The sequence below is a fragment of the Pyrus communis genome, chromosome 6 (assembly GCF_041283825.1).
Source record: "Pyrus communis isolate YQ-2024b chromosome 6, ASM4128382v1, whole genome shotgun sequence".
Classification (NCBI taxonomy): Eukaryota; Viridiplantae; Streptophyta; class Magnoliopsida; order Rosales; family Rosaceae; genus Pyrus; species Pyrus communis.
In genome coordinates this window covers 11,598,751-11,625,759 of record NC_142570.1, presented here as the reverse complement: position 1 = coordinate 11,625,759, position 27,009 = coordinate 11,598,751, and the positions used below count along the sequence as shown (strand labels likewise).

Below are 27,009 nucleotides of genomic sequence, written 5' to 3'. Positions count from 1 at the left end.
TATATGCGAATTTGATAGAGTGTAAACTAGAAATGGAAAACGTTAATTTATTACCTTTATTGATGATTGTTTCAATTATTGTTTTGTCTATCTTATGAAAAATAAAAGTGAAACTATTGACATGTTCAAAACTTTCTTGACTGAAGTTGAAAATCAATTTAATCATAAGATTAAAAGATTTTGTAGTGATAGAGGACAAGAATATGATTCCACTGAATTTGTTAATTTGTTTAAGTCTCATGGAATTATTCATGAAACTACTGCTCCTTATTCTCCTGAAATGAATGGTAAAGCGGAAAGAAAAAATCGAACTCTTTGTGAATTAACTGTTGCTACTTTGCTTAGTTCTGGAGTTGCTTCTTATTAGTGGGGTGAAATTGTGTTGACTATTTGTTATGTGTTAAATAGAATTCCTAATTCAAAAACGAATATTTCTCCTTATGAAATTTGGAAAAATAAGAAACCAAATGTGTTGTATTTCAGAATTTGGGGTTGTTTAGCTTATGTTCATAAACCTGATCCAAAAAGATCGAAATTGGCTAGTAGAGCATGTGAACGTGTTTTTATTGGTTATGCATGTAATAGCAAAGCATATAGATTTTACGATTTGAAAAATCATGTCATAATTGAGTCACTTGATGTTGATTTTTATGAGAATAAATTTCCTTTTAATCTTCGAAATAGTGGGGCTTCTAATTCTTTTAAAATTTATGAACCTATTGTTATAGAACATAGTCAATCCGCATTAGAACCTAGGAAAAGTAAAAGAGCTCGAATAGCTAAAGTTTTTTGGCCTGATTTTCATGTTTATAACTTACAAGAAGATCCCAATACAATTCAGGAAGCTTTAACTTCTTTAGATGCAATGTGGCAAGAAGCTATAAATGATGAAATGGACTCCCTGGAGTCAAATCAAACTTGGCACTTGGTGGATCTTCCACCTGGTTGCAAAACAATAGGTTGCAAATGGATTCTTAAAAGAAAATTAAAGCTTGACGGTTCAGTTGAAAAATTTAAAACCCGACTTGTTGCCAAAGGCTTTAGACAAAGCGAAAATATAGATTTCTTTGACACTTATTCACCTGTGACTAGAATAACTTCTATTCGTGTATTGTTTGCTTTAGCTTCTATTCATGATCTTGTTGTGCACCAAATGGATGTTAAAACAGCTTTCTTAAATGGTGAATTAGAGGAAGAAATATATATGGATCAACCAGAGGGTTTTATTATTCCAGGACAAGAAAATAAAGTTTGCAAGTTAGATAAGTCACTATATGGATTGAAACAGGCTCATAAACAATGACATGCAAAATTTGGTAGTTTGATTACTTCAAATGGTTTTAAAATAAATGAAAGTGACAAATGCATATATTATAAGTCTGAAAATAATATATGCACTGTAATATGCCTATATGTGGATGATTTGCTCATTTTTGGTTCGAATATTCATGTTGTGAATAATGTCAAATCTTTGTTATGTGCTAATTTTGATATGAAAGACTTAGGTGAAGCTAGTGTAATACTTGGTTTGAAAATAACTAGGTCCGAAAATGGGTTTTCTTTAGATCAATCCCACTACATAGAATTTTTTTTAAGAAAGTATAATTATTTGATTGTAAACCAGCATGTACTCCTTATGATCCTAGTGTAAAATTGTTCAAAAACACTGGTGACAGTGTTAAACAATCTGAGTATGCGAGCATTATTGGTAGTCTTCGTTATGCTACTGATTGCACTAGGCCTGATATATTGTATGTCGTAGGAGTTTTATGCAGGTTCACTAGCAGACCTAGTTTGGAGCATTGGCATGATATAGAGAGGCTTATGAGATACCTTAAAAGGATAATGAATTTCAGATTACACTATGAGAAGTTTCCCGCTATCCTAGAAGGTTATAGCGATGCTGATTGGAATACCCTGTCAGATGACTCTAAAGCTACTAGTGGATATATTTTTAGTATTGGTGGCGGGGCTGTGTCATGGAAGTCTAAGAAACAGACTATCTTGGCACAGTCTACTATGGAGTCAGAATTAACGGCACTAGCTACGGCAAGCGAAGAAGCAGGATGGTTGAGAAACCTACTGTTAGATACCCCTTTATGGGAGAAACCAATTCCAGCAGTTTTGATCCATTATGATAGCACAGCAGCAATAGTTAAAGTGCAAAATCGTTATTATAACAGGAAAAGGCGACAAATACATCGTAAGCACAGCATTGTAAGAGATTATCTCTCTAATGGAGCTGTAAAAGTGGATCATATACGGTCTGAAGAAAACTTGGCTGATCCTTTGACGAAAGGACTAGCACAAGAAAAGGTTTGGAAAACCTCGAGAAGAATGGGACTAAAGCCCGTAGAAAATTGAGTCATTTATGATAGCAACCCAACCTATAGACCGGAGATCCCAAGAAATAGGTTCAAAGGGTAATAACAAATCACAAGTGATATGAGTGAAGTCTTGCTAATTTTAATTTGGAATATTATTCCATGTCCATCCCTAAGAAGCATGACATCCTGAAGCGATTTTAGGTTGAGATTTTATTTTTCTCTTAGTAAGGTCTATACTCTATGTTGAGTGGGATATCTAGCTGCAGGAATATCCTTGATAGCCTTACCTATATGAATGTGGAAGTGAGGCCGCTTCCTATGAAATCTTGGGCAAGTTTCTAGAGCATTCACTATACTGGGATACAAGCACATGGCCATAATGTGCTGGCTTTTTGAACTTCACCTTAATAAAGTTGTGTGTGTGGTGTTGTCAAAGATAAAGTTCAAAATTATAAGTTACTCTAGTATAATATGGATCACTAACACTATGTATAGGTTCAAGTTGAGAAACACCTTTATTTATGCATAGTTTTATGATATGTTGCTTGATATACTTTTTTTAAATAAAAACAAGTGGGGGATTGTTGGAGCAGTTATGTTTTTATTCAAATGTTCATATATTTATGTTTTGTTTTATTAGAAATGTTAAGTATATATTTGTTAATTGCTATTAACCTTATCAGTTAAAAAGGAGTAATTGGCACCACATAAATATGTTTTGAGATTCCTTCTCTGTATAGAGAAGAAGAACAAGTCTTTATCCATAATCATTCCGTATTGTTTTTGTCCCATTCTGGATCTCGTCCATTTAATTTTTCTTTATGATTTCCAACAGTTTTGAACCCCAAATAACTTCTACAGTTTTGCACCCCAAATAACTCCTATAGTTTTGATTCCTTACGGTTTTGTAATCCCAATGTCTATTTCTTTATATTATATATACACACACACACATATGCATAAGTGATTTGGATGCAGAAAGGTTTTTTCAGTGAAAAAAAAATAGAAGTTTTACATACATTAGTTTAATAGCAACATATCGAAAAAGTGTAAGTTCGAAGGTTCTTCCGGTGTGCAAGGAAGAACCTCATCAGAAGAAGATTCTGGGCTATTTTATCCTGGGGACGACGTTGTGTTTGTGAAACTGCTTGCACACTTTGGGCAGAGCCGCGAAACATCTTAAAGAGAGCGACTTAGTCCGCGACTCATCCCAAGAATCATTCACCACTCAAGGCTTCTACATTTTTCGGGTAAATTCGTTCCTTTTCTATTTCAGTTTTCAACATCAAGTGGTCATTGCTTATTGATAAAAAGAAATGGAAAACCAAGGAGGATAAATTTCCACAACTGAAAAGCAAAGCGCTCTCCAATATTCCCCTCGGTCTTTTGCTTGATTCATCATGGAACCAAGTAGTCAATCTTCGAGGAGCATTAAAGAAGTTAAACTTGAGCAGAGTCAGGTCAAGCTTTATTCAAATGGATTCGATTGCAGCAAGCTGCATTCCAAGATCTACAAACAAAAGAGATACATCAAAACCAGAAAATTTAAGGTCATAAATTCCTCGCCAGGATATCGTAGTCTATATCTGCTCAGTTTCTAACTCTGGATCCGTCGTTTCAGAAGAGATAGTACCTACAATCATCATGAATCAAAACAGGGTACAGTGCCTTAATGGAAAGGAATTGAACTTGAACAAAATATGGAATGCTCTAGCCTAGGAAACCATTATAATTTTCGTAATGTGACCTTCCTACCAATGTCCATCAAACCGAAATGTGTCTGACATGCAAAAATAAACCAAAAAAATTGAGAGAGAGAGAGAGAGAGAGAGAGAGAGAGAGAGAGAGAGAACATATGCTGCTCTACTCACATCATGTTAACGTGAACCTGAGAGCTCAAAGTTGCATAAAGTCCACGTCGTTCAATTGCAAGTGGAGCCATACTCCTCCATCCTTTTCTTCAAGGATAGGGTAATGAATTTGTGCTTTCTCTAAAGCAATACATATATGGTCATGAAATTCAAATTCAAAACAAGAAAATTAATACATGTAGTGTCTCAAATTATATGCAGATTATATTGTTCTAGCACAGTAACCATTAATGCATGTATAATAGGTTGATAAAATATACTTAATTTGTGATAAAAGTATTACAAAAATATATAAAAATTAATCTACCTGTCATTTATAAAAATTGTTCATAGAAATTTTATCTTCCATACATTTATAATTCAATAATAGTATATATGCTGATATATAGTACCTACAACACAGTTAATATGTGATGGAGGTAGAAGAAAAAATTGAGATACGAATTATGAGCAAGAAAAAGATTTTATTTTATTTTATTTTATTTTGAAGAAAAACCTAATAAACAAGGGATGACATTTATAACAATTTAATAAAAAAGATAATAACAAAAGCATGATCAGTGAAAGGACATAACTCAACAAAGGAGACCAAACTTAATAATCAAGTTTACTAAAAAAATAGTAGGTAAAAAGAAAATTTAGAAGAGGGTAAGTTGAGACTTTTTGCATGGACGTAAATGGTAGTGCTATTCTCACCTACTTTTACTTCTCACACACCCTCTTAGTTTTTTATCGTCAAATCAAATGAATTGATGAAGACCAATGGCCAAAATTTATGAAGGGTGTGTGAGAGGTAAAAATAGGTGTATGAATAGGACTATCCAAGGGGAGACTGAAATGTCTCTGTGAGTCTTCCCGACTCCCGAAAGAGGTGAATAACCATGACTTGTCCCCATTTTTTTAAAAAAGAAAATAAATAGAAAATCAATGACCGCAAAACTTGTTCATCAAAGTTTGAAATGGCATCTATACATTTTGCCCACCTCTGAGTATAAATATACCGTGGTTAAAAAAAAAAAAAAAAAAAGCATAAATGTTTAGTTAGAAAAAAAAATAAAAGAGGAAGGAGCAATTCTATATTAAAAAAAATAAAAAATAAAATAAATAAAATAAAATCTATGAGAAAAACCATAATTTAATACGCATTATGAAAAAATCTATTAGACCATCAAAGGCAAAGGATAGCTCGCTGATAGCTTACCCAATGTGGAGACGGATGAGGATCAATCGAGACAAGCTGTTCGCGATAAGCTGTTTCTTGAAATAGATGCTCATTCATAGACCATCTCCAACTATTGAGTTAAAACTTAAAAATTTTAATTCAGAAAATTAAGGTTTTAACTCAAAAATAATTTTTCTCATCCAACCTTTCTGGTTAAATTTTTAGCTCAAGATTATTAAAAAATAAATTTAGGATAATTTTTTCTTAAAGTAACTTTAAAAAAAAAATTATGTAAACTATCCTAATTTAATTTTATGAACATTTTAACCTAAAAATTTCACTAAACCGATACCATGGAACTCGTGGAACACTATGAAAAAAATATGAAACTGATAAAAGATTTTTTTTGTTTAATTACTTTAGCCGTTGGATTTAAATTTAGACCGTTTGATTTTTTTTCCTTTTTTTTTAACCGTTAGATTTGATCATATTAGATCTTAACCGTTAGATTAAATGAATTGATAAATATAAAACTAAAAACAATACACATATATAGTGGGTCAGCCCCACTAATTCAGGGAGAATCCTAGGTTAAATTTGTCCCATAAATAAGTTTTAGGTTTAAACTCATATTTGCCCCAAGGGTTGAAACAAGTTAGGGTAAATTTAGAACCTAAAATTTGAGTTTTACTTCAATCATAGAGTAGGTCTTAGGGTTTGGTTGGTACGACTTTCGTTCACACATATACCGACCTTTCTACTACTTCTGGTCGGATTAACTTCGGCAACAACAACGGCAACCTTGTTCTTCTTGGAAAAATTAACCACCATAAAATAATCTTGCATTGCCAGAAACTGACAGTTCCATCAAAGAAGTAGAACTTCCTCCCTCTTTTAAAACGCAGGTCTTTCCATTCATATGACCACACCACTTATAGAAAAGAAAGAGTGATCAGTGAGAGTTTTTGAGAGAGCAAACAGTTCTATGGGGAGCGTTTAGTTCTTAATACTATTTGAAAACTGATTAAAAACAAAAAATGGTCAATGTTTCCAAGAAGAGCAAGGTTGCCTTTGTTGTGTGTTACTAGTTTGTAATTATTGATAATGAATCTCACATTAATGAAAGAAAAGACCTTACATAGACTTATAAGAGGTTGGGTAATTCTTTATATTGTCAATTGGTTTAATGGTGGAATCTTAATTTTCTTCATAATATCAGAGCCAAGTTGTTGCACTTGTGAATCCCAACGACCACACGTGCTCCACATCACCCCAATTATGTTGTTCACGTGTTAAGCTTGAAAATTCGCCACAGGTGAGGAAACTTGTTGAAAATGAATCCCACATTGATAGGAGAAGAGATATTGTATGAGCTTATAAAATGTTGGGCTACTCCTCATATAGCCAATTGGTTTTATGGAAATGATGACAATTTTTCTAACCGGGTTTGGGTCTTCATGGGGCTTGCCCCTAATTAATGTTAGCGGGGGTAGCAACAACAACGGTATCAAGGACGGTTACATGGATTGATTAAGGTGTCTCTTTTTATAACGATAATGCTAAGAAGACTAAATTTATAAACAAAGTTTTGTAAACTTAATAACATGAAAGTTGGTAATTAGATTATGACTTAAGGCGTTGGTGATTGGATTATGACGTAAGACCTTGTAAACGTGCTCATTTATACAAGTGCATTATTTAGTTTGCAAATTTTATCTACAAATTTAGTGTCCCTAGCATTACCCCTTCTACAATGTTGATTGAAAAATGCTAAAGAAACTCTCAAAGGTGAACTCTTCATGGACTCTCTGTCACCTCATGTTTTTTGCAAAATGTTTTACAATGTTGGTACAAAAATTATGCCAAAAACATGAGATGGTAAGGAGTCCATGAAGAATCTCACTTTGAGAATTTCTCTCACATTTCTCTTCCTGGTAACTCATTCTGCCTTTATGCATGTAAACATGTTATAAGTACAAAAGATTTTAACGTGTGTATGTATATATATCACGGTCATGTGTGCTAACCATAGACATATCTCCGGTTATACCTAAGGCTCACACGCCAGCCTAGGAACTAAATAGTTTTATTCTTGATAAAAGTAAACTTCTGCTAGATTTATGTTTAGGGTTAAAACTGTCATTGCTCTTGTTTTTGCGTACTAGAGTATAGGAAGGAAGAAAATGCGGCTTTACATTATAATTCAAATGTTTACAATACAGACCTCACACCAGTTCTATACCAGCCATTCACCTAAGGCAATTTTCATATGAAATAACAACTTGAACTGGGTGAACCTGTTTTACCTACGTTAAACGAGAATACGATGAAGATCCTTCACTTCTTGTCCTTCCGTTCCCGCCGCTCAATCACCAGGTTGGTTGCTTTTCCGTGTTCCAAATTACGCCCTACTTTCGTATTCTTATGCCAGGTATGTCTTTCAAACCCATCTTCAAGGCTGTCTTTCTAAAGAGAGAAGGAGGTTTTTGCAAACCAATTGACTCACAAAATTTGTTGGCTTGCTCAACAAGTGTGGTCTTATCCCTGCCAGTTTCCCTGATCGAGTTATAATACCCCAGCCAAGCATGAAATGCTGCTTCTTTGATGCTAGTGTCAATCTTGGTCATCGAGTCGTCAATCTAAGAGAATAAGCAAGTTCCGAGCATTACAAATAATTCAAACAAAGTAATGAAAACCTACGAGCTACAAGCAGATACCGAGCTATCGATCCCATAATTATGGGAATTGTTTGATAAATACTAGTTCATCACTGGGATTCAGATACTGATATTTCCAGAAAACTGAAACCGAATGAAGGATACAAATTGAACCAATAAATCTTTTTAATTAATCGTTGGACCATGAAAAGAGAACACTGCTTTAAGAACTTCAATTTCAGAACCGTGAGCTCCTCTGAACTAAATAATGTGATTCAGGTGCAGCATGCACACATAAAGCAAAGAAAACAATTGAAGGAGGTGATGCAAGTACCTTAAGCTTAGTATCCAGATCCAATTGCAGCGAAGGAAATTTTTCCACAGGCAAATCTTTCAATTCATCCAGAAAATACTCCTCCCATGGTGCAAGTAACAATATGCCTCGTCCTTCTTTACCCTCCCTTCCTGCTCTTCCAAGACGATGTATATATTGTTCCCGGTCAGAAGGAATACCTACCTGATTACAGTTAGACCACATGTGATTACTTTCATGAGTTAAAATTGTCTTTTTCTTTGTTAGTTTAATGTGAAATAGTTAATAGATGCGGACATGTCCTAAATTTTGAGACCAAAAGTCAAGATTTATCATAGCAATGACTAGGAAATTAACACTCAAGAACACTATAAACAGTAGTACTCAATGTGAGAACAACGAAGTTCCAGTTTCATTAAACATAAACGATGACATTATACAAAATGTAGGTACCATACTGTAAAAATTGTGCCCAAGGCTGCCACGTAAATCTAATAAATTAATTTGAACCCACCTGAGCGACCTCCTATATTTTGTGGTTAGCACATATGAATGTTAGAAATATTAATAGTTCACACGTCAGTGATAATTTAAGGTTCAACCTATAAGCAAAAGATAAAGTAATATTTCTCTTGAGCTGCAAATACCTGAATGACCAAGGTCACATCAGGATAGTTCATTCCACGTGCCGATACATCAGAGGTAACAAGAATCAGTTGTTTCGATACCCTGAATTCCTCAGAGACGCGAGTTCGATAGAGTTGAGGCTTCCTAGAATGTATCTCCTTGACATTCATTTTCATTTCACGGAGAACATGATAGAGGAGGGATGTTACCATTCCAGTTGTACAGAAAACAATAACCTGAAATGTTTAATGTTAGGCCTCATGCACAGAAAATACAACCAAACATTTGAATCCACAAAGCTATAACACCAAACCTTATAATCAGGTGACTCTGAGATATGTTCCATCAGAAGCTGGTGCACTATTTGGAAATGTAATTCATGTGGTGCAACAAAACATGACTGCTTAACCTGCATTCACAAGACAAGATAGGATCATGACATCATGACACCCGTGTCATATTTTATGATTCAGGTACTTTCAATCATCAATAATAGAGTAATTGAAATGGTGCACACCAGTACTCTCCACATTATAAGGCTGAACAGAGATGTAAAAGTTTTAGCATAATTCCCATTGTGAAAACTAGCCAACTGGTGACTGTTATATATACCTTAGCATGAGTTTCAACAAAACCTAAACCCACTGTGTCAACGAAAATATGGTCCTTTTGCAAAACAAGCTGTGATACTCGGCGAACCTGCACATTCGTAATCAAGAAAAATCTGGCTTATGGTGGTTTCACTCAGTAAAACATACCAAGTGTTTACAGTAACAAATAAAAAGCTACTTTAGGCTTTGGAGTTGAAGTATAAAGGATAGCCAAACCTCTTTTGGAAGTGTTGCAGTAAAGAGCAAGGACTGCCTTCGACGAGGCAAACAGTCAACAATTTTCTCTATATCCTTTCGAAATCCTAGGTCTAGTAAGTGGCCCGCTTCATCGAGTATTAGCATTTTCAGTCCCATCAACCGCACAGACAAGCCTGATTTATTCTCAATGTGGTCTAGCAACCTGCCAGGGGTTGCAACTATTATCTGCAAAAGAATTGAAGAACGGTTTTCAATCTCATAACATCCACCCTACAATCAAGCGAAACTTTTGCTGCCAGTTTCAATGACCAGGACCAGTGTACAAACCTGGCATGGATTTGATTCCAGACGTTTCTGGTCTTCTTTGAATCGCGTGCCTCCAACTAGTGTTTGCATACCTATGCCATCATGGTACCGCAACAAAACATTTGTCTCTGCAGCTATCTGACTTGCGAGTTCTCTTGTGGGACAGAGGATAAGAACAAAAACTGGAGACACCCGTTGATTGGTATTGCTAGCCATAGCCTTCACAACTGCTTCAATAGCAGGAAGCTGTTTGTGTTTAACAAGAGAAACAAAACAAGAGAACCTAAACTACTATGAACCACTCCACAGTAACAAAAAGGAAAATTGATATACCAAAAAAGCTGCAGTTTTGCCTGTGCCTGTTTTAGCTTTGACCAACGCATCTTTTCCTGTCACAAATTAAAAGGAAAATCATCAGATACATAGCGTTTGGTTGTTTTTACTAACAATTAGCACACCACTGTCTCTCAAGTTACTCAGACTGGAGGAACAAGAACTTAAATATCAATCACACCACATGTGGCTTTCAACTAACTGATTGACAAAATGTCCCATGGGAAACACCCTAGAGGCCTTAGGATCTCATTCGTCCCCAAGATCACTGGGATTTGAATCACAAACGTTACCGTTCTATCTAATTTAGTAAGAGGAAGAGAATATCAATTTTGACAATATCCATCGCAACAGTTACAGTTTACTTTCGATTAGAATTTAACTAGTAAGGCGATAAATATAACAAAGATCTCACTTAAACAAGAAGCCAACTGACCTTCAAGGCAAACAGAAACAGCAGCCTCCTGTACCCTTGTCATTTTAATATACCCGGCAGAAGTGAGTGCCTTGACTGTCAATGGAGATATACCACACTCATCAAATCTGCCAAACGCCGAAAACCAAAGGAATTACCAATCAGAAGACAAACATTTAACTCATCAAAGACTAAAACTTTTCAACATGTTAACACAAATGTTCCACATGCAATCAACCAAAGCACATTACTTGCATACCTCTTCTCGCTAAGAATTGACTCCTCCTTTTTGCTTTCCTCTCTTTCAATTTCAACGGCTTTTTTCTTATTGAGCTCGCTTCGGATCACCTCCACCTGCTGTTCGAAATCATTTTCGTCATCCAGTGAATTAAGGGGCACTCTCCTCTTAATGATCTTCATATCATACTTTCCCAATGAAGCACTACTCCCAAATTTCATCACATTTCTCCCAAATTTCGATTTCTCATTCGAAAACGGCTGTACGGACTCACTGTCCGAATCAAAATCCGAGTCATCGGCAGAACTATCATTTCTCCGAAATCGCCCTCGACTCTGCGCCGAGTAGTTCCTACTCCCAACATAATTGCCACCCAAATTACTCAAATTTACACTGTCCTTGTTTCCCGCCAAATCACGACCCTTCGATATCAGCTTCCTCAGGTCCAGCGGCGGCGCCGCAATCGATCTCGTCGTTCCGTCCGGTCGTACCGACGGGGGCGGTTCAACAATCGGCCCGTCCTTTTCGTTCCATAAATCTTCTGCGCCTTCCTTCATGAACCGATCGGCAAGTGCCTTCAGGTGCTGGTTCGGGTTCATGGGGTTGTGCCCGGTTCCAGTGCTTGAAAACGGGTCGGGCTTTCCGGCGACTTTGGCCCGAATTTGGGAGCGGAGGCGGGCCTCGTATAACTGTTTCTCTTGGTCTAAAAGGCGTTTCTCTTTCTCTTTGGCTCGCTTTTCGTGCATGCGCTTCCATTTCCACTTGCTGACGCCGCCCGGGAAGGTCCGAGGCCCGCCGCCCATGGGTCGGGTCAGAATCAGCCTGCAGAGAAGCTTGGAGAACTGTCTCGGACGCTCCATAAGCATCGAGGCGGACATGGTTTGCGGTCCAGCAGGGTCGGATCCACCAATGGAAAATGGGGCTGTCACTGGTCTGTGACTCGTAGAGTCGGTGATCAAAGAGAGAGGGGGAAGGAAAGGGTTTTACTGGTTTAGGGTTTAAGGAGGACGTTTGGAATGGGCCTACTTTCAGGTGTTGTTGGGCCCAAATTGACCCAAACCCCTTCACCCTAATTTCTTAACCACAAATTCTCCCCAGTTTCGCCAAATCCAATTTGTCTCTCATTTGAAAAATATTTTTTAAAAAAAAAAAATACTTTTGAACAAAAAAAAAAAAAAAAAAAAAAAAAAAATTACTGTGTTTACTTTTTTCTATTCAGAGTACTAGTAACTATTCCCTTAACTTATATTTCTTAAATCGAAAATTTTTAGAGTACTATTCCTTTTTTTTTTTACAAAATAAATTTTTTAGAGTATTAGTAACTATTCCCTTAACTTATGGTTCTTAAATAGAAAATAATTCATCCGACCCCTTAACCCTAATTTCTTAACCACAAATTCTCCCCAGTTTCGCCAAATCCAATTTGTCTCTCTCATTTGAAAAATATTTAAAAAAAAAGGAAAATAAATTAAAAAAAGGGAAAATAAATACATAAATAATGCCACCATGTACTTGTCCAATCCCATGAAAAACCTACATGCCCAGTCTTCATTAATTTCTTGAAATTCGAATGAATCTGGCCCTCTTTCGAGGATTTTGCATCTTACATGTATATCTTCGTCAAACATCTTGGTGCAACTCATCCGCATCATGCAAACTAACAAAGAAAGAGGGAACGAAAATCGTGTTGAAGACCACTTACAAATGAAATTATAATGTCATGTTGATGTAAAACAATTATCAGCCCACTAATTACTGTGTTTAAAAAAAATTGATAACAATGCATATCAAGTTTTTCATTATTAAACACGTGACTAAATTGAATTGACATGTCAATGACGAATAATAAATTACCCGCTAATTCACTAGCTTGTAAATATGAAAACAGAACGATACTTTTCTTCTAAAGTTGTAATAGATTCCGAGTTCAATTTTTTTTTGTCCTCCAAAATAATACATGTTCAACTCAAAAAGTAATTGAAAGTGTTTGAAATGTATATATTCATTATTAAGAATTAGATTAATTAGAACACTAAAAGTGGAAATATCATATTATATTATGTCGAAATATCATATTATGTCATGGCATACGTGACCGACACCGACGCCTTGATTGGACCAACTTTGACAAATCAATAGCTAATGAACTATAAATACAGCCTCAAGAACACCAAGCAGTGAAGCACAAATAATTGAAGTCCTTGTAAACCATCTGAAATTTATCATCCACAACCAAGTCGACGACAAAAATGGCAGAAACCAGTTTCGGGTCTAAGAGGTACATCAATCTTTCGTTTATTCGTTAGTGAGACGAGTGAACGATGATTATTTTGGAGGGTTAACTGCTGAGAACAGTTCTGGATTAGTCATGATTTGAGTAATGTTCTGTTAATTTTTGTTTTTTCTTTTTCATAGGACTGCGGTTGTTACTGGAGGCAACAAAGGGATTGGATTTGAGATTAGCAGGCAATTAGCAGCTAATGGAGTTGGGGTGGTGTTAACTGCAAGAGATGTGAGGAGGGGAACAGAAGCCGTTGAGAAATTGAAGGCTTCCTATGGCCTCTCTGATGTGGTATTTCATCAGCTTGATGTAACTGACCCATCTAGCATTGCCTCTCTGGCTGAATTTCTCAAAACTCAACTTGGAAAACTTGACATTTTGGTAATTTCCCTAGCTTATTTCTACGCATTTCTAAAAGGCTTGTAGGCTTGTAACTTAAGTAATTAAAAGCGGCGGACGTCCTGTTAAAAATATATGTAATCTGCTGATTATAATATATAAATATTTTCTTCATATTGCAGGTAAATAATGCAGCAGTTATCGGATCCGTATTCCTCACAGACGACAAAGAGAAGTTGGCAATTGGGCCTGATGATGTAAGTTCTTGAAAATTCATTGTGTTTAGAGAATCGCCAGATCTCAAAAGCTTAAACCGTTGAACGGTTCTAAAAATGTCGGTCGAGCTATCTAGTGCCCTCTCTCGTGTAGGTTGAATCTACACATGGAGAGGCATACAGATTCAGACAACCATATACATAATAAATAATATGTAACAGGCAGGGGTAGGGATCGAGGGATTCAAACCAAGGACCTCGATCGTGAAAATTAGATGTTAGCAAATAGATCGATATACGTATATCAACTTTAGTGAACACTACTGTATAACACACATCATATTCACAAGAGCAAATGATCATGCAGCTTATAGGTCCCAAAGCAGGAAATAAGAATCAAGCCCTAAAACAAACCTACGAGACAGCAAGGGATTGCTTAAAAACAAACTACTATGGAATTAAGCAACTCACGGAAGCTCTCATTCCACTTCTTCAACAATCTGACTCGGCAAGGATCGTAAATGTCTCCTCCCAATTGGGACAATTAAGGGTACACTTCCGAAACCCTTGTCTCAAATCTCGCATTCACATTGTTAGACTGACAACATAACATAAGATGCAAGATAACATCACATTATCGAATTAATTTTTCAATTTTTTTTAGGTTATTCCAAACGAGAAAACGAAGAAGGAGCTAGGAGATGGTGATAGCCTTACAGAAGAGAAAGTGGACAACCTCGTTGAGGGATTTTTGGAGGATGTGAAGCAGAATTTGGTTGAAGCCAAAAGCTGGCCAGCCAATTTCTCTGCCTACACTGTATCCAAAGCCGCTCTGAATGCTTATACAAGAGTTTTGGCTAAGAAGTATTCCAACAAAATTGCTATCAACGCCGTGTGTCCGGGTTTTACTGACACGGACATGAACAATCACACTGGAGTTTTCACAGTTGAAGAGGCTGCAAAAGGTCCTGTGAAGCTGGCTTTGCTGCCTGATACTGGAGTTTCTGGCCTTTTCTTTGAACAGACTGAACTGTCAACCTTCGAATGAAAATTTGAAACTGTGAAATAATTGGTCTGTTTTTCGTCTCTTAATATATCTGTATGCACATGTGACATGTACTCCTAAGCACAATGTGTTCTCAATAAAAAAAATATGTCAAGTTTTAATGAAGTTTTAATTCTAAATCTCTTGTTTTTGGTCACAACTCAACCAACTTTTGCTACGTCTTCAGTCATTTGGGTGTTTTATTTGAATTTCTTGTTTGCTATGTATTTAGTTTCTTTGTGGATTTGGCTAAAATAATTACATGTATTTAATACAATCAAATTATGAATGTTGAAATCATGATTGTATTAAATACATGTAAGTATTGTAGCCAAATTCAAAACTTAAATAAGAGATTTTTTAATGATCAATTCTTAATATTGAAAATATTTTTTTGATCAAAATGAAATTAACTTTTAACTTATTGATTAGGAATGCATATTCATGATTTTGCTACGTTGAGGCACAATTACATCTTTTTTGTGCGTGGTTTGCTTATTGTTCTGTTCATATCATTTCTTAGCAATATTTTGATATGTTTGGTTTAAAGATCTAACGATGATCTTATTTGTAAGGGCTTTTTAACCAAAATGATCATTGAGATTTGCATATCACATCACTTTGGTCCTTGAGATTTGGAATCAATAGAAGTGATCCCTAAGATTGTCCGTCAACAATCATTTTGCTCCTACCGTGCAAAATTATGTTAAATAAGGATCAAAGTAACAAATATACTCTCAATTTAATAAATAATATGCCAAAATGATTTGACAAAAATTAAGGGTGTTTTGATCATTATATTCTTATTTAATGGAGATTTATCAAGGATAGACCAAAATGATTGATGGTGAACATACTCAAAGACCAATTCTATTGATTTCAAATCTCAGAGATTAAACTGATGAGTTATACAAATCTCAATGATCATTTTAGCTAAAAAGCCTACTTGTACTTAGTTTCTTGTTTTTTAAAGAAAGGGAATGCATACTCATTCATACAGTTCGTATTAATATCACGAGTAAAAAAACACAAGCATTAAATATCTTTTCAAACATTCTAAATGCCTAATGTTAAAAAAAAAAAAAAACAAGAACTTTAACGAAAAACTCTCGGTACTGTTCACTTAAACAAAAAAACCACATTTTTACACTAAAAAGTTAATCATGGTATCATTCACTTTACTTGTCACGTGATTAGGTGATTATGCATACATGATCATCACGGACTCCTCGTAGGTTTGACCAACTTTAACAAATGATAAAGCAATAGCTTAATAATTAAACTATAAATAGCCTAAGAACAAAGAGATGAAGCACTTTGGAGTAGTCCCGCTAATCATCATAATCATCTACATGGCAAGCATTTTTCTTTTCCTCCTCCAAATCTTCAACAAATGGAAAACAACAAACAGAGCAACATTAAAGATCACAGTCAGTCTCCACTCAAGTTATGTTGTGCAATGATTTACGAATAGCGCACGAATTGGGTACAAGGAACTCGGCATCTGCCATCTTACCTCTACTCCGTGATACATAGCCAACATGCAAGTAGAGGCCTCAAACAAGACTATCCTGCAATGCTTAAAGAACAGACTTGTAAAGAAAAGCAAGTGGACATATGAGTCGCCTGGATTTCTATAGGCACTATCGCACAACTGTTCGAAAAGCAACCGGGGAAACCCCATTCTCCATGGCCTATGGGACAAAAGCCATCATTCCCAGTCCAAGTTATCACGATGCCTAACTTTTATACTGACGAACAAACCACATTGGAGACTTTGCCGAGAAACGCAAAGAATGCGCCCAAGTCGGGCTTGCCGCCTATCAATAGCATATTCGGTTGTACTACAACAAGGGCTTTAAACCTCGAAGCCTTCAAGTTGGAGATCTGGTTCTAAGAGAAGTGGTCTTAAGAGAAGTCTTCAAGAACACAAAGTACCAAGAGAAGGCAAGCTCAGAACAAACTGGGAAGGATTAGACAAAGTCGTCGGAGTAGGAAGGAAATGAACCTACAATTTGCAGCACATGGATGGAACTTGGATGACCAAAAGGTTGAATTTACCCAAGCTTAGGCGTACTACTAGGAATTTCAACACCCTAGTCTGCGCGAAGACAAGTCCATGGAGAGCTAATCTCTTTAACGCCCCCACCATATTCGTCATAGATGATCCTCAATGTAAAACTCACATAGTATCATCTTTCTAAATAACTGCACCAGTGATTTAATTCTCCTTCCCAGAGATATGTAGGCAGTCATTTTCGTCATCCAGTGAATTAAGGGGCACTCTCCTCTTAATGATCTTCATATCTTACTTTCCCAATGAAGCACTACTCCCAAATCTCATCACATTTCTCCCAAATTTCGATTTCTCATTCTAAAATGGCTGTACGGACTCACTGTCCGAATCAAAATCCGAGTCGTCGGAAGAACTCTCATTTCTACGCCGGGTGGTACCTACTCCCAACATAATTGCCACCCAAATTACTCAAATTTACACTGTCCCTGTTTCTCGCCAAATCACGACATTTCGATATCAGCTTCCTCAGGTCCAGCGGCGGCGCCGCAATCGATCTCGTCGTTCCGTCCGGTCGAACCGACGGCGACGGTTAAACAATCGGCCCGTCCTTTTCGTTCCACAAATCTTCTGCGCCTTCCTTCATGAACCGATCGGCAATTGCCTTCAGGTGCTGGTTCCGGTTCATCGGGTTGTGCCCGGTTCCAGTACTCGAAAACGGGTCGGGCTTTCCCACGACTTTGGCCCGAATTTGGGAGCGGAGGCGGGCCTCGTATAACTGTTTCTCTTGGTCTAAAAGGCGTTTCTCTTTTCTTTGGCTCCCTTTTCGTGCATGCGCTTCCATTTCCACTTGCTGACGCCGCCCGGGAAGGTCCGAGGCCCGCAGCCCATGGGTCGGGTCAGAATGAGCCTGCAGAGAAGCTTGGAGAACTGTCTCGGACACTCCATGAGCATCGAGGCGGATATGGTTTGCGGTCAGCAGGGTCGGATCCACCAATGGACAATGGGCCTGTCACTGGTCTCTGACTCTCAGATTCGGTGATCAAAGAGAGGGGGAACGAAAGGGTTTTACTGGTTTGGGGTTTAAGGAGGACGTTTGGGCTAGGCCTACATTAGGGTGTTGTTGGGCCCAAATTGACCCAAACTGGCATCTGGGTCGTGGGCATGACCCGGTGTGATCGAATCTGAGCCTTTCATTTTGATACCTGAAATTCAGCGGCTGTGATGAATTTTTATAGAACAAGCAGATGTTAAAGATTGAGTAGGGTATTTGACCCAGCTCTATCTCATAGTTCCCCCTCGGCTATCATGTTTCTCATGCCAACGTCGGCACATACGATGTTGTGGGGGGATGACCGTGGGGTGACATGCGCATTTAATCCTTCAAGCTTCTCAGCATCGATTCGGATTGGGTGGAGATCTTGAGTAGAAGGAAAGAGAATAGGCATTATTTATTTTTAATTAAAAAGGGTTTTTCTAACGTGGTTTAACAAGAAACTTACTTTTAACTATTTTGTTTTAAATGGTTTGGTTTAAAATGACATAATTTTGACAAAGTCTTTTAAAAACCAAAATAATCTTCTTCTTCTTCGGTAATAATTTATAGAAAATGTAGTTGTCGGTCCGCCGCTACACTCTTTTCCTCCACTACATGCCTAAACTTGGGTGGTCCTCATCATAACGACATATCAAAGCTTCTGGATGGTCCCAAAATCACTGTAGTAGTCCCCTAATGCATCCACCAATGGACTTGGGTCATGCTTTGAAATCTCCAAAACTGAACTTTACACAGTTAGTGGTGGCTATACGGTCATTAAAAGCTTCACAATTCATGTATTGCTTAGTCTTAAACATAACTAAGAAGGTGAAACAAATGTAGTCCCATTGACTTGAACTTGACTACTTAAGTCTTGATTGTAAATATTCGCGACAGAGTGACTTTAAAACTCATTTTGTACTCTAAATTTTCTATAATTAGAAAGAATATAAGGAGTATAAAATGAGATTTTTAGAGTACTAATAATAATTCTCTTTCTCTTAACTTATAGTTTTTTAATTGAAAATTTGAATAAAACAAGAAACAAAATAATTTCATACGACCCCTCAACTCTAATTTCTTAGCCACCCAAATTCTCCCTAGTTTCGCCAATTCCAATTTCTCTCCCTCTATTGAAAAATGTTTAAAGAAAAAAAAATACTTTTGAACATAGAAAATGGAAAATAAATACATAAATAATGCCACTTTTCCAATCCCATGAAAAACCTACATGCTTGGGTCTTCACTAATCTTCTATATAAAGCCAATGGAAAAGTGAATAGGAACCAAGTTTTAACAAAATTATTTGAACAAAAATGCCCCCAAGATAAAAAATTTCGAAGGCATCCCAAAATAATGCATTAAATAAGGTAGGGGCATTGTCGTCATTTTAACAGTATTTTTTTTAATAATTATTTTTTTTATTTTTTTTATTTTTTTTATTTTTTTTAATTAGTGCTTCACAATATGCTAGTAATAAAGTGATTTAATTTCTCTTTTTTCAAACACGTTCAAAACATCTTAAGAAGCGTGTAATGCTAGTTATAAAAAAAGATATACACTAAAAGGGAGGCAAGTGGGCTTAGCCTCACAGTGGGCTTAGCCTCAAAATGGGCTAGCAATAATGTCATAGCCCGTCCCGAAATATTTGTATCGATGGCGTGAAATTACTAAGGTACCCTTGAACGTTTATGGTGTTGTGTGGTTTAAGTTTTGGTTGTGGACCAATATATTAAGTCCCTAATATTTTGGAACCAATTAGGAACTTAGACTTAGGTTTGTTTTTTTGTTTCTGGTTGGCTGCAACCTGGACCACACACTCATACACACACCTCAACCCGTTGACCCTCTCTCTTTCCTCTCTCTTGGATTCTCTTCCATTTCCGTACAACTGTACGAACAAACCTCAAACAAACCCTTCCAATTGCAAATCGAGATCATTGTTGGTGTTTTTGGACTCCTTGCAAGCTCAGGAGTCGATCCATACCTTTGGTTGGACAGGAAACCTTTGAAAACCCAAGAACCAGAATTCCCGATTTGATATACTGTTCATGCAAACGTAATCGTGAAGTTTTCCATGAGTTTTAAGGTTCTAGGAAGCTTTAGGACATCTTCACGAAGCTCGAGGAGTAATTTTGAAGTGTTTTGGACATCGGGAAAGCTCAGATTGGCGAGTAACAGAGGTGACCGGAATATCGAAGGATTTTCCGACGAATTTTTGTGGATTTTAGGTCGCAAAAGTGGTAAGAATGTGTTCTATTTGTTTAGAGCTTCATTTTGGTGAAAATTTCATGGATTTTGGTTAAGAAATGAAGAAGATATTAAGGTTTGAAGTTTTTCAAGTTTCCAACGACGGCAATGGTCACCGGCGAACCAAGGTTGAAGACAACGGAATATTCCGTCAAGTTTGACGGAATATTCTAGCGGCGTTAGTTAGTTTTAACGGAATATGCTACTTTTTAACAGAATATTCCTAACGGCGTTAACGGTTACCGTTAGGCGTGCCAGGCACATGGCCGCGCATGGGGGCACATCTAGCCTTGCCTTGGCCTGCGCGTGGCGGCACATGGGACGTACAAAAAATTATTTTAAAATACGGGGATGTTCATGAGGTTGAGTAGATGACATTGATATATTTAAACACCCCATTTGAGCATTGTATGAGAAGTTATTACCTAGTTTTGTTTATGTGCTTTAAATTAACGTTTATATAGTTGTTTCGCATATAGGTGAGACCTATCCTCAGGACGAGCACAGTCAATAGAGGCTTGGAAGCTACGACCCTTCCACATACCAGTGAGTGGGCTTTTGGTTTTCCGTATATACCTATATACTTGAGATTTTTCCCAGAAAATTGATTTGAATGAAATTGTGTTTGCCATGCCTATTGATTTTATGCTTAGACTATGAATGTGTATGATCTGTGCATATTGTGATTTGACGCGGTGGACGCTCAGGTAAGTACTAAGTGAGTTATAGATTGTTTATGTGAATTGATGATTATGTGAGATGTGTTGAGAGCTCATAAACCTGCACCCCAGTGTTAGTGCTCCCGCCCAGAGTTAGGGCACAGTCCTTCACGTGATGTTCACCTCCCGCACCATACGCTCACCTTGGATCCAAGTTAGGTGCACAATCCTGTCGTACAAACCACTTTAGGTGGTTCTGACTTGTAGGTGACTTGCGATTATTCGCACAATCTTCACATGATCATAGCACTTAAGCGTATTTATTTACACCCAGACATGTCGTATAGACCACTTTAGGTGGTTCCGACTCGTGTGCAGGTATAGTTGTTGAGATGTGGATTTGAGTCATACAGGTCACGTTAGGTGACTCCAGCTATATGGATGAGCTCTAGATTCAGTCGTACATGTCACATTAGGTGACTCCGGCTGACCTATCAATTGCATTGATTTATATCATCTGGCTTATATATTTTTAGGTGAGATATTCGACATGGCATATTTGTGAATTTTCTGTATGCACATGTGACATGTACTCTTAAGCACAATGTGTTCTCAATAAAAAATATGTCAAGGTTTAATGAAGTTTCAATTCTAAATCTCTTGTTTTAGGTCACAACTCAACCAACTTTTGTTACATCTTCAGTCATTTGGGTGTTTTAGTTAAATTACTTGTTTGCTACGTCTACAGTTTCTATGTGGATTTGGCTAAAATAATTACATGTATTTAATACAATCAAATTCTAAACATTGAAACGCATACATGAAAAACATGATTTATGATTACGTTTTATGAAACGTTTTATGAGATATTATGCTTACTGAGAATATTTTGAATTACCATATTTTATCGAACACATGTTTTTTATAGTATAGATCATGGATGACTTTATACTATGAAGATGTTTTTGAGAGATATATATATATACACACACCTATGTTTTGAAAGTCTATGTTCAATGCTTTTGTGCTTATCTAGTGGTCACTATACTGCCATGGGCGACGATTATGGTTGTTGGTTGTGGGTCGGGAGAAATAATCTCTGGCTTTGGGCTGAGAGACATGGAGCTAGCATTGGGCCGAGAGAAATAATCTCTGGCTACGGGCACAGAGACATGGAGCTGACATTGGGCCGGGAGATATCGTTACTGGATACCACTATTTAGCCCATTATATATGAGATATGTTTTATGAAAGAATTTTATGGCATGCTAGGGTTTCGAAAACCTATTATATATTATGCTACTGATGTTTTCATAAAACTTTGGGGGTTAGTATGTTGATAACTGTTTCAATAATATATATATATATATATATTATATATATATATATATTAACTTGGTCCACTTATGTTTGTTTTGCGCCCCTTAGGATTTAGATTCGAGGCATACGATCCTGGCATCAAAGCTCTTCCGCATCAGTATCTTCGAGTCCTTTAGGTGTAGGACCCATTCACTTGTTGATTCAATTTTATATTATTCCTCTTGTAGTGTTCTAGTTTAGTTGTATGCCCTAAATATGTTCCTTAAATGCATATTCATTATATTTAAATTTCTATTATTTTATTCATATTCATAGTTCTCTTGCATCCTAATATGGTTTCGTCACCTTCGGGTGTCGGCCAACACGTGCCTACCCTGGCGTTCGAGGAATATCAGGGTCAAGCATGTCATGGTGACACGTTACGACTGTCAAAATCCTCAGACCCGGGGGATTTCCTTGTAAACATGAAAATTCCTGTGACAAACGAAACAAGAACACATGTACAAAATAATATTTGTTTTAAATGAATGTTTAGGGTTACAATCTCTTATTCCAAAATTTAATCATCCGATTCGATCTCCTGGGTTGCGAAGTGTACGTGTAGGGTTGTTGAACTGGGGGTCGTAGTGACTTGTTCTTGAACCAATGAACGTTGCAAGAGTTTGGCTTGAGGCGGTGGAAGAACCTGGATGTGTAGTGGTGCTTGATGGTTCTTCACAAGTGTGGCGAAGAATGCAAAGAGCTTTTTGAATCTTTTGAGTGTGTAGAGTGTTTGGGAGTTTGAGCATCTGAGTATGAGGATGCGCGTGTGGATTTGCTTCCTTCTTTTTGCCCTCACTTAAGATTAGCTTAACTAGATTAATCGACTTCAAACCTTATCCTGAGAAAGCCAATCCAAGGCTTATAGAAGGGAGTTGAAAACGACTAGCAATTATATCTTTCTTTCTCCATGTCTTCTGCCTCGATTCGAATGATGCATTCCGCTTTATTGACTTTATGAATGAGTGCCCAGTATTTATAGCCAAAGAATTGAGCTTGGTTTCCCAATCTCAATCCCATAATTTGGCAGGCTTAGATGTGTGTGGAATGCATACATCAAAGCTTACAGGGTGAGCAAAAATGCATCCCAAAAACAATGCCGCCTTCAATTTGTCAAATCCATAAAAGAACATATACGCTTGGGTCTTAATTAATTTCTTGAATTCCAAATGAATCTGGCCCACTTTTGAGGATTTTGCAACTCATCCCGCATCACGCAAACTAACAAAGTAGAAAAGCGATAATTGTATATTTAAGACTACTAACAAATAAAATAAAAAACTTTAACGAAAATATCTTGATACTATTCATTTTTACGAAAAATCACATTTTTACGTTAAAAAGTCAATCCTGGTACTATTCACTTTACTTTTTATTTTGCACTTATCGTTTAAACTCAAAATTTTTAAGTCATTTTCATTAGTTTTTCTAATAAAATACTGTTGTCATGCTTATGAAAAACAATCGTTGGACTAAAACATTTAACGTGTTAAAAAATTGACTGTAGAATTATCAAAGAGACAGGGGTCACTTCAAACAATGCTAATATTGTCTTTAACTTTTGCTACGTCTCCAGTCATTTGAGTGTTTTAGTTGAATTTCTTGTTTTCTGCGTCTTCAAGTCCCTTTTTTGGATTTGGCTACAATATTTACCTATATTTAATACAACTACTATTTGACTATCGAGATGGTAATTAGATATGTAAGTATTGTAACCAAATCCAAAATTTAAATAAGAGACATTTTCTTACGGTCAATTCTTTAAATTGACAATATTTTTAGACCAAAAGAAATTAAATTGCAACTTAAGTGATTAGGAATGCATATTCATGCCAATATGACAGCGGATGAATTTTCTACGTTGAGGCATATTTAGAGTCATTTTTGTGTGTTGTTTGCTTATTTTCTGTTGATATAATTTCTTAGCAACAATTTGATATGTGTGGTTTAAAGATCTAACGATGATCTTATTCGTGATTAGTTTCATGTTTTTCAAAGAAAAAGAACGCATATTCGTTCATACAACTTGTATTCATACTCATCTTCCCTAATATCACATGTGAAAAACACAAGGATTATGACCTTTTCAAACATTATTAACAAATTATCTAATGTTTTAAAACAAATTTCATATTTGTTAAACCATGGTTAATAATTTCGTAAAATGTTTATGCGGCAACGGTGGACTCACTTTCCGGCTTAATTGGGAAAGACTCTCTCTTGCAACCAATATACAGTCTTAGTGGTATCACCAATTCATCCATTGAATACTAGTCACATGCTCAAACATTACCCCAATAATATGAGAGTATCTCTTCTTACTTAGATTCTAAGCTCGTGCCACGTGTAAAATTTGACAAAGAACACAATAAAGAATAAACAGAAAAATGAAAACCACCATTTTCTTGAAATCCAAATGAATCCATATGACTGAACTGGATATGAAACATCGTTGAACAATAAATATGATTGAAGGAGAAAAACTTTTACATGAAAATGGTACATCGCAATTGTGACGTTTTGTGCCACTGACAATACTACATGTAAGTTTCTTTTTATTTGGTCTTGTATTATTAATACAAATGTCACAATGACAATGAACTCATATCATATAAGTTGCACCCTGACCAAAGAAAATTGAAAATAGAATTCTCAAACATTTGATAATGTCATGGCATACGTGACCATCTCTGACAAATGATAAATCAGTAGCTTAGTAATTAAACAATAAATAGCCTAAGAACAAGGGATGAAGAAGCACTTGGAGTAGTCCCTCTAAATAATCATCACCACCATCCACATAGCTAACATTTTTTTCCTCCTCCAAATCTCTAACAAATGGCAGAAACAACCATCAGTTTTGAGTCCAAGAGGTACATCAATCTTTCGTTTAATCGATCCGCATCCTCTCCTAAAGCGCCACATGACAACGAAGGAGCAGTAACGATGCTTAATTAGTGATCACGGTTTTATTAATATTCTTTCTTAACAGAATTGCAGTTGTTACTGGAGGCAACAAAGGGATTGAATATGAGATAAGCAGGCAATTAGCTGCTCATGGAGTTGGGGTGGTGTTTAACTGCAAGAGATGTGAGGAGAACAGAAGCAGTTGAGAAATTGAAGGCTTCTTATGGCCTCTATGGGGTAGTATTTCATCAGCTTGATGTAACTTCCTCAACAAGCATTGCTTCTCAGGCCGAATTTCTCAAAACTCAAGTCGGAAAGCTTGACATATTGGTAATTCCCGTCTCTAACTACGAATCTTGTTACGATGTTTTTCCTATGTTTGAGTCTGCCGATGAAAGAAAGGGATGCAGCACGAGAACTTCCAAGGTCTCCTTATCACTTGGTTAAGCACTAAAAGAAGTAAATACTTTTACAATATTGCAGGTAAATAATGCAGGAACTCTTGGATCCATAGCGCCTGATGATGTAAGTCAATAGAACTCGGTTGTTTTTTGTACATCATTTTGGAAGTTTGTATTCTTCTATCGGCTGCGTTGGATAATCAATAAAATGGGTTAATCATGTCTACGAAGTTAACTACTAACAGCGTTTCTCGCTACTAATAACACCGTTTCTCGTGTGCAACCCCATCATGCACGCGAAGGGGCAGACATATGTACATGACATTGGTTGTAGCTTGCCGAGAAGTGGCTTGCTCGCTCAAAAGCCCCGGGTCGATCATGGTAAGGTACGGCTGGATTGAAGAAGCCTTTCTAGCCATGGAAATACCTGTTGGAGTATAAGCCCCAACCCTTCCGTTGTCCACCTTCGTTTGCTTAGGAACCCTACTTTTACACGGTTCGCCTCTCACTCACGGTCGAGCTACTTCGTCACTCGGAAGTTTCGCTTCACAGATTCTTTATTTTGTTCACATAGTACATAGAAAGTATAATTAACTTTTTATTTCATTGACAAGAGAGAATAATGATGCAGCTTCAACGTTCCAATGCCGGATCCGACAATGAAGTTGTGAAGCAAACCTATGAGACAGCAAGGGATTGCCTGAAAACAAACTATTATGGAGTTAAGCAACTTACCGAAGCACTTATTCCACCGCTTCAAAAATCCAACTCGGCAACGATAGTCAATGTCTCCTCCTCGGTGGGAAAGCTAAGAGTACAGTACCGAAACCCGAATCTGAAATCCATCAATACTATGCATTCCCAATTTATACAAAGAAAATGTTATCTTATGTCATCAAACTGACAACATAACATGACATATACATATGTGGCAAGATAACATTACCTATATAACGATGCATTCTGTTGATATAAAACTAGTGTATACGAATTTTTGTTCATTTCTAGTGTTTCAACTGCATGTCTGAGTTTGGAATACCAAATGAGAAAGCAAAGAGGGTTCTAGGAGATACTGATAGCCTCAGAGAAGAGGAAGTGGACAACCTAGTTGAGGAATTTATGGAGGATGTGAAGCAGAGTTTGGTTGAAGCCAAAGTCTGGCCTGCCAAGTTATCTGCCTACATCGTATCCAAAGCAGCACTGAATGCTTATACAAGAGCCTTGGCAAAGACGTATCCCGACATTGCTATTAACACAGTCAGTCCTAGTTTTACCAGAACTGACATAAACAAGAATACTGGGATGCTTACAGTTGAAGAAGGCGCAAAAGGTCCTGTAGAGCTAGCTTGGTTGCCTGACAGTCGAGTTTCTGGCCTCTACTTCGAACAGACTGAATTGTCAACCTTTGATTGAAATTTGCGATCATGATACAGTAACTGTAGTAT

General features: G+C 36.8%; 2 protein-coding genes and 1 pseudogene across 2 annotated transcripts; 2 read left to right on the top strand and 1 right to left on the bottom strand.

Annotated features, from left to right (window-relative positions):
- Positions 1-7,531: 7,531 nt before the first annotated feature.
- On the bottom strand, positions 7,532-12,038 carry LOC137710837 (putative DEAD-box ATP-dependent RNA helicase 48). Its single transcript, XM_068449974.2, has 10 exons — positions 11,080-12,038; positions 10,842-10,948; positions 10,406-10,461; positions 10,094-10,318; positions 9,785-9,991; positions 9,570-9,656; positions 9,271-9,366; positions 8,978-9,193; positions 8,352-8,534; positions 7,532-7,999 (listed from the first exon to the last, which is right to left on the bottom strand). Exons 1-10 carry the CDS (start codon positions 11,934-11,936, stop codon positions 7,769-7,771), a joined length of 2,265 nt encoding a protein of 754 aa, XP_068306075.2. The 5' UTR covers positions 11,937-12,038; the 3' UTR covers positions 7,532-7,768.
- A 1,158-nt stretch (positions 12,039-13,196) lies between these two features.
- On the top strand, positions 13,197-15,078 carry LOC148696293 (salutaridine reductase-like). The gene is made up of 5 exons (XM_088695785.1): positions 13,197-13,336; positions 13,474-13,720; positions 13,861-13,935; positions 14,261-14,443; positions 14,558-15,078. The coding sequence occupies exons 1-5, from the start codon at positions 13,308-13,310 to the stop codon at positions 14,939-14,941; spliced, it is 918 nt and encodes a 305-aa protein (XP_088551911.1). The 5' UTR covers positions 13,197-13,307; the 3' UTR covers positions 14,942-15,078.
- An 11,026-nt stretch (positions 15,079-26,104) lies between these two features.
- Positions 26,105-26,977, top strand: LOC137710046 (short-chain dehydrogenase/reductase 1 pseudogene; annotated as a pseudogene).
- The last annotated feature ends 32 nt before the right edge of the window (positions 26,978-27,009 follow it).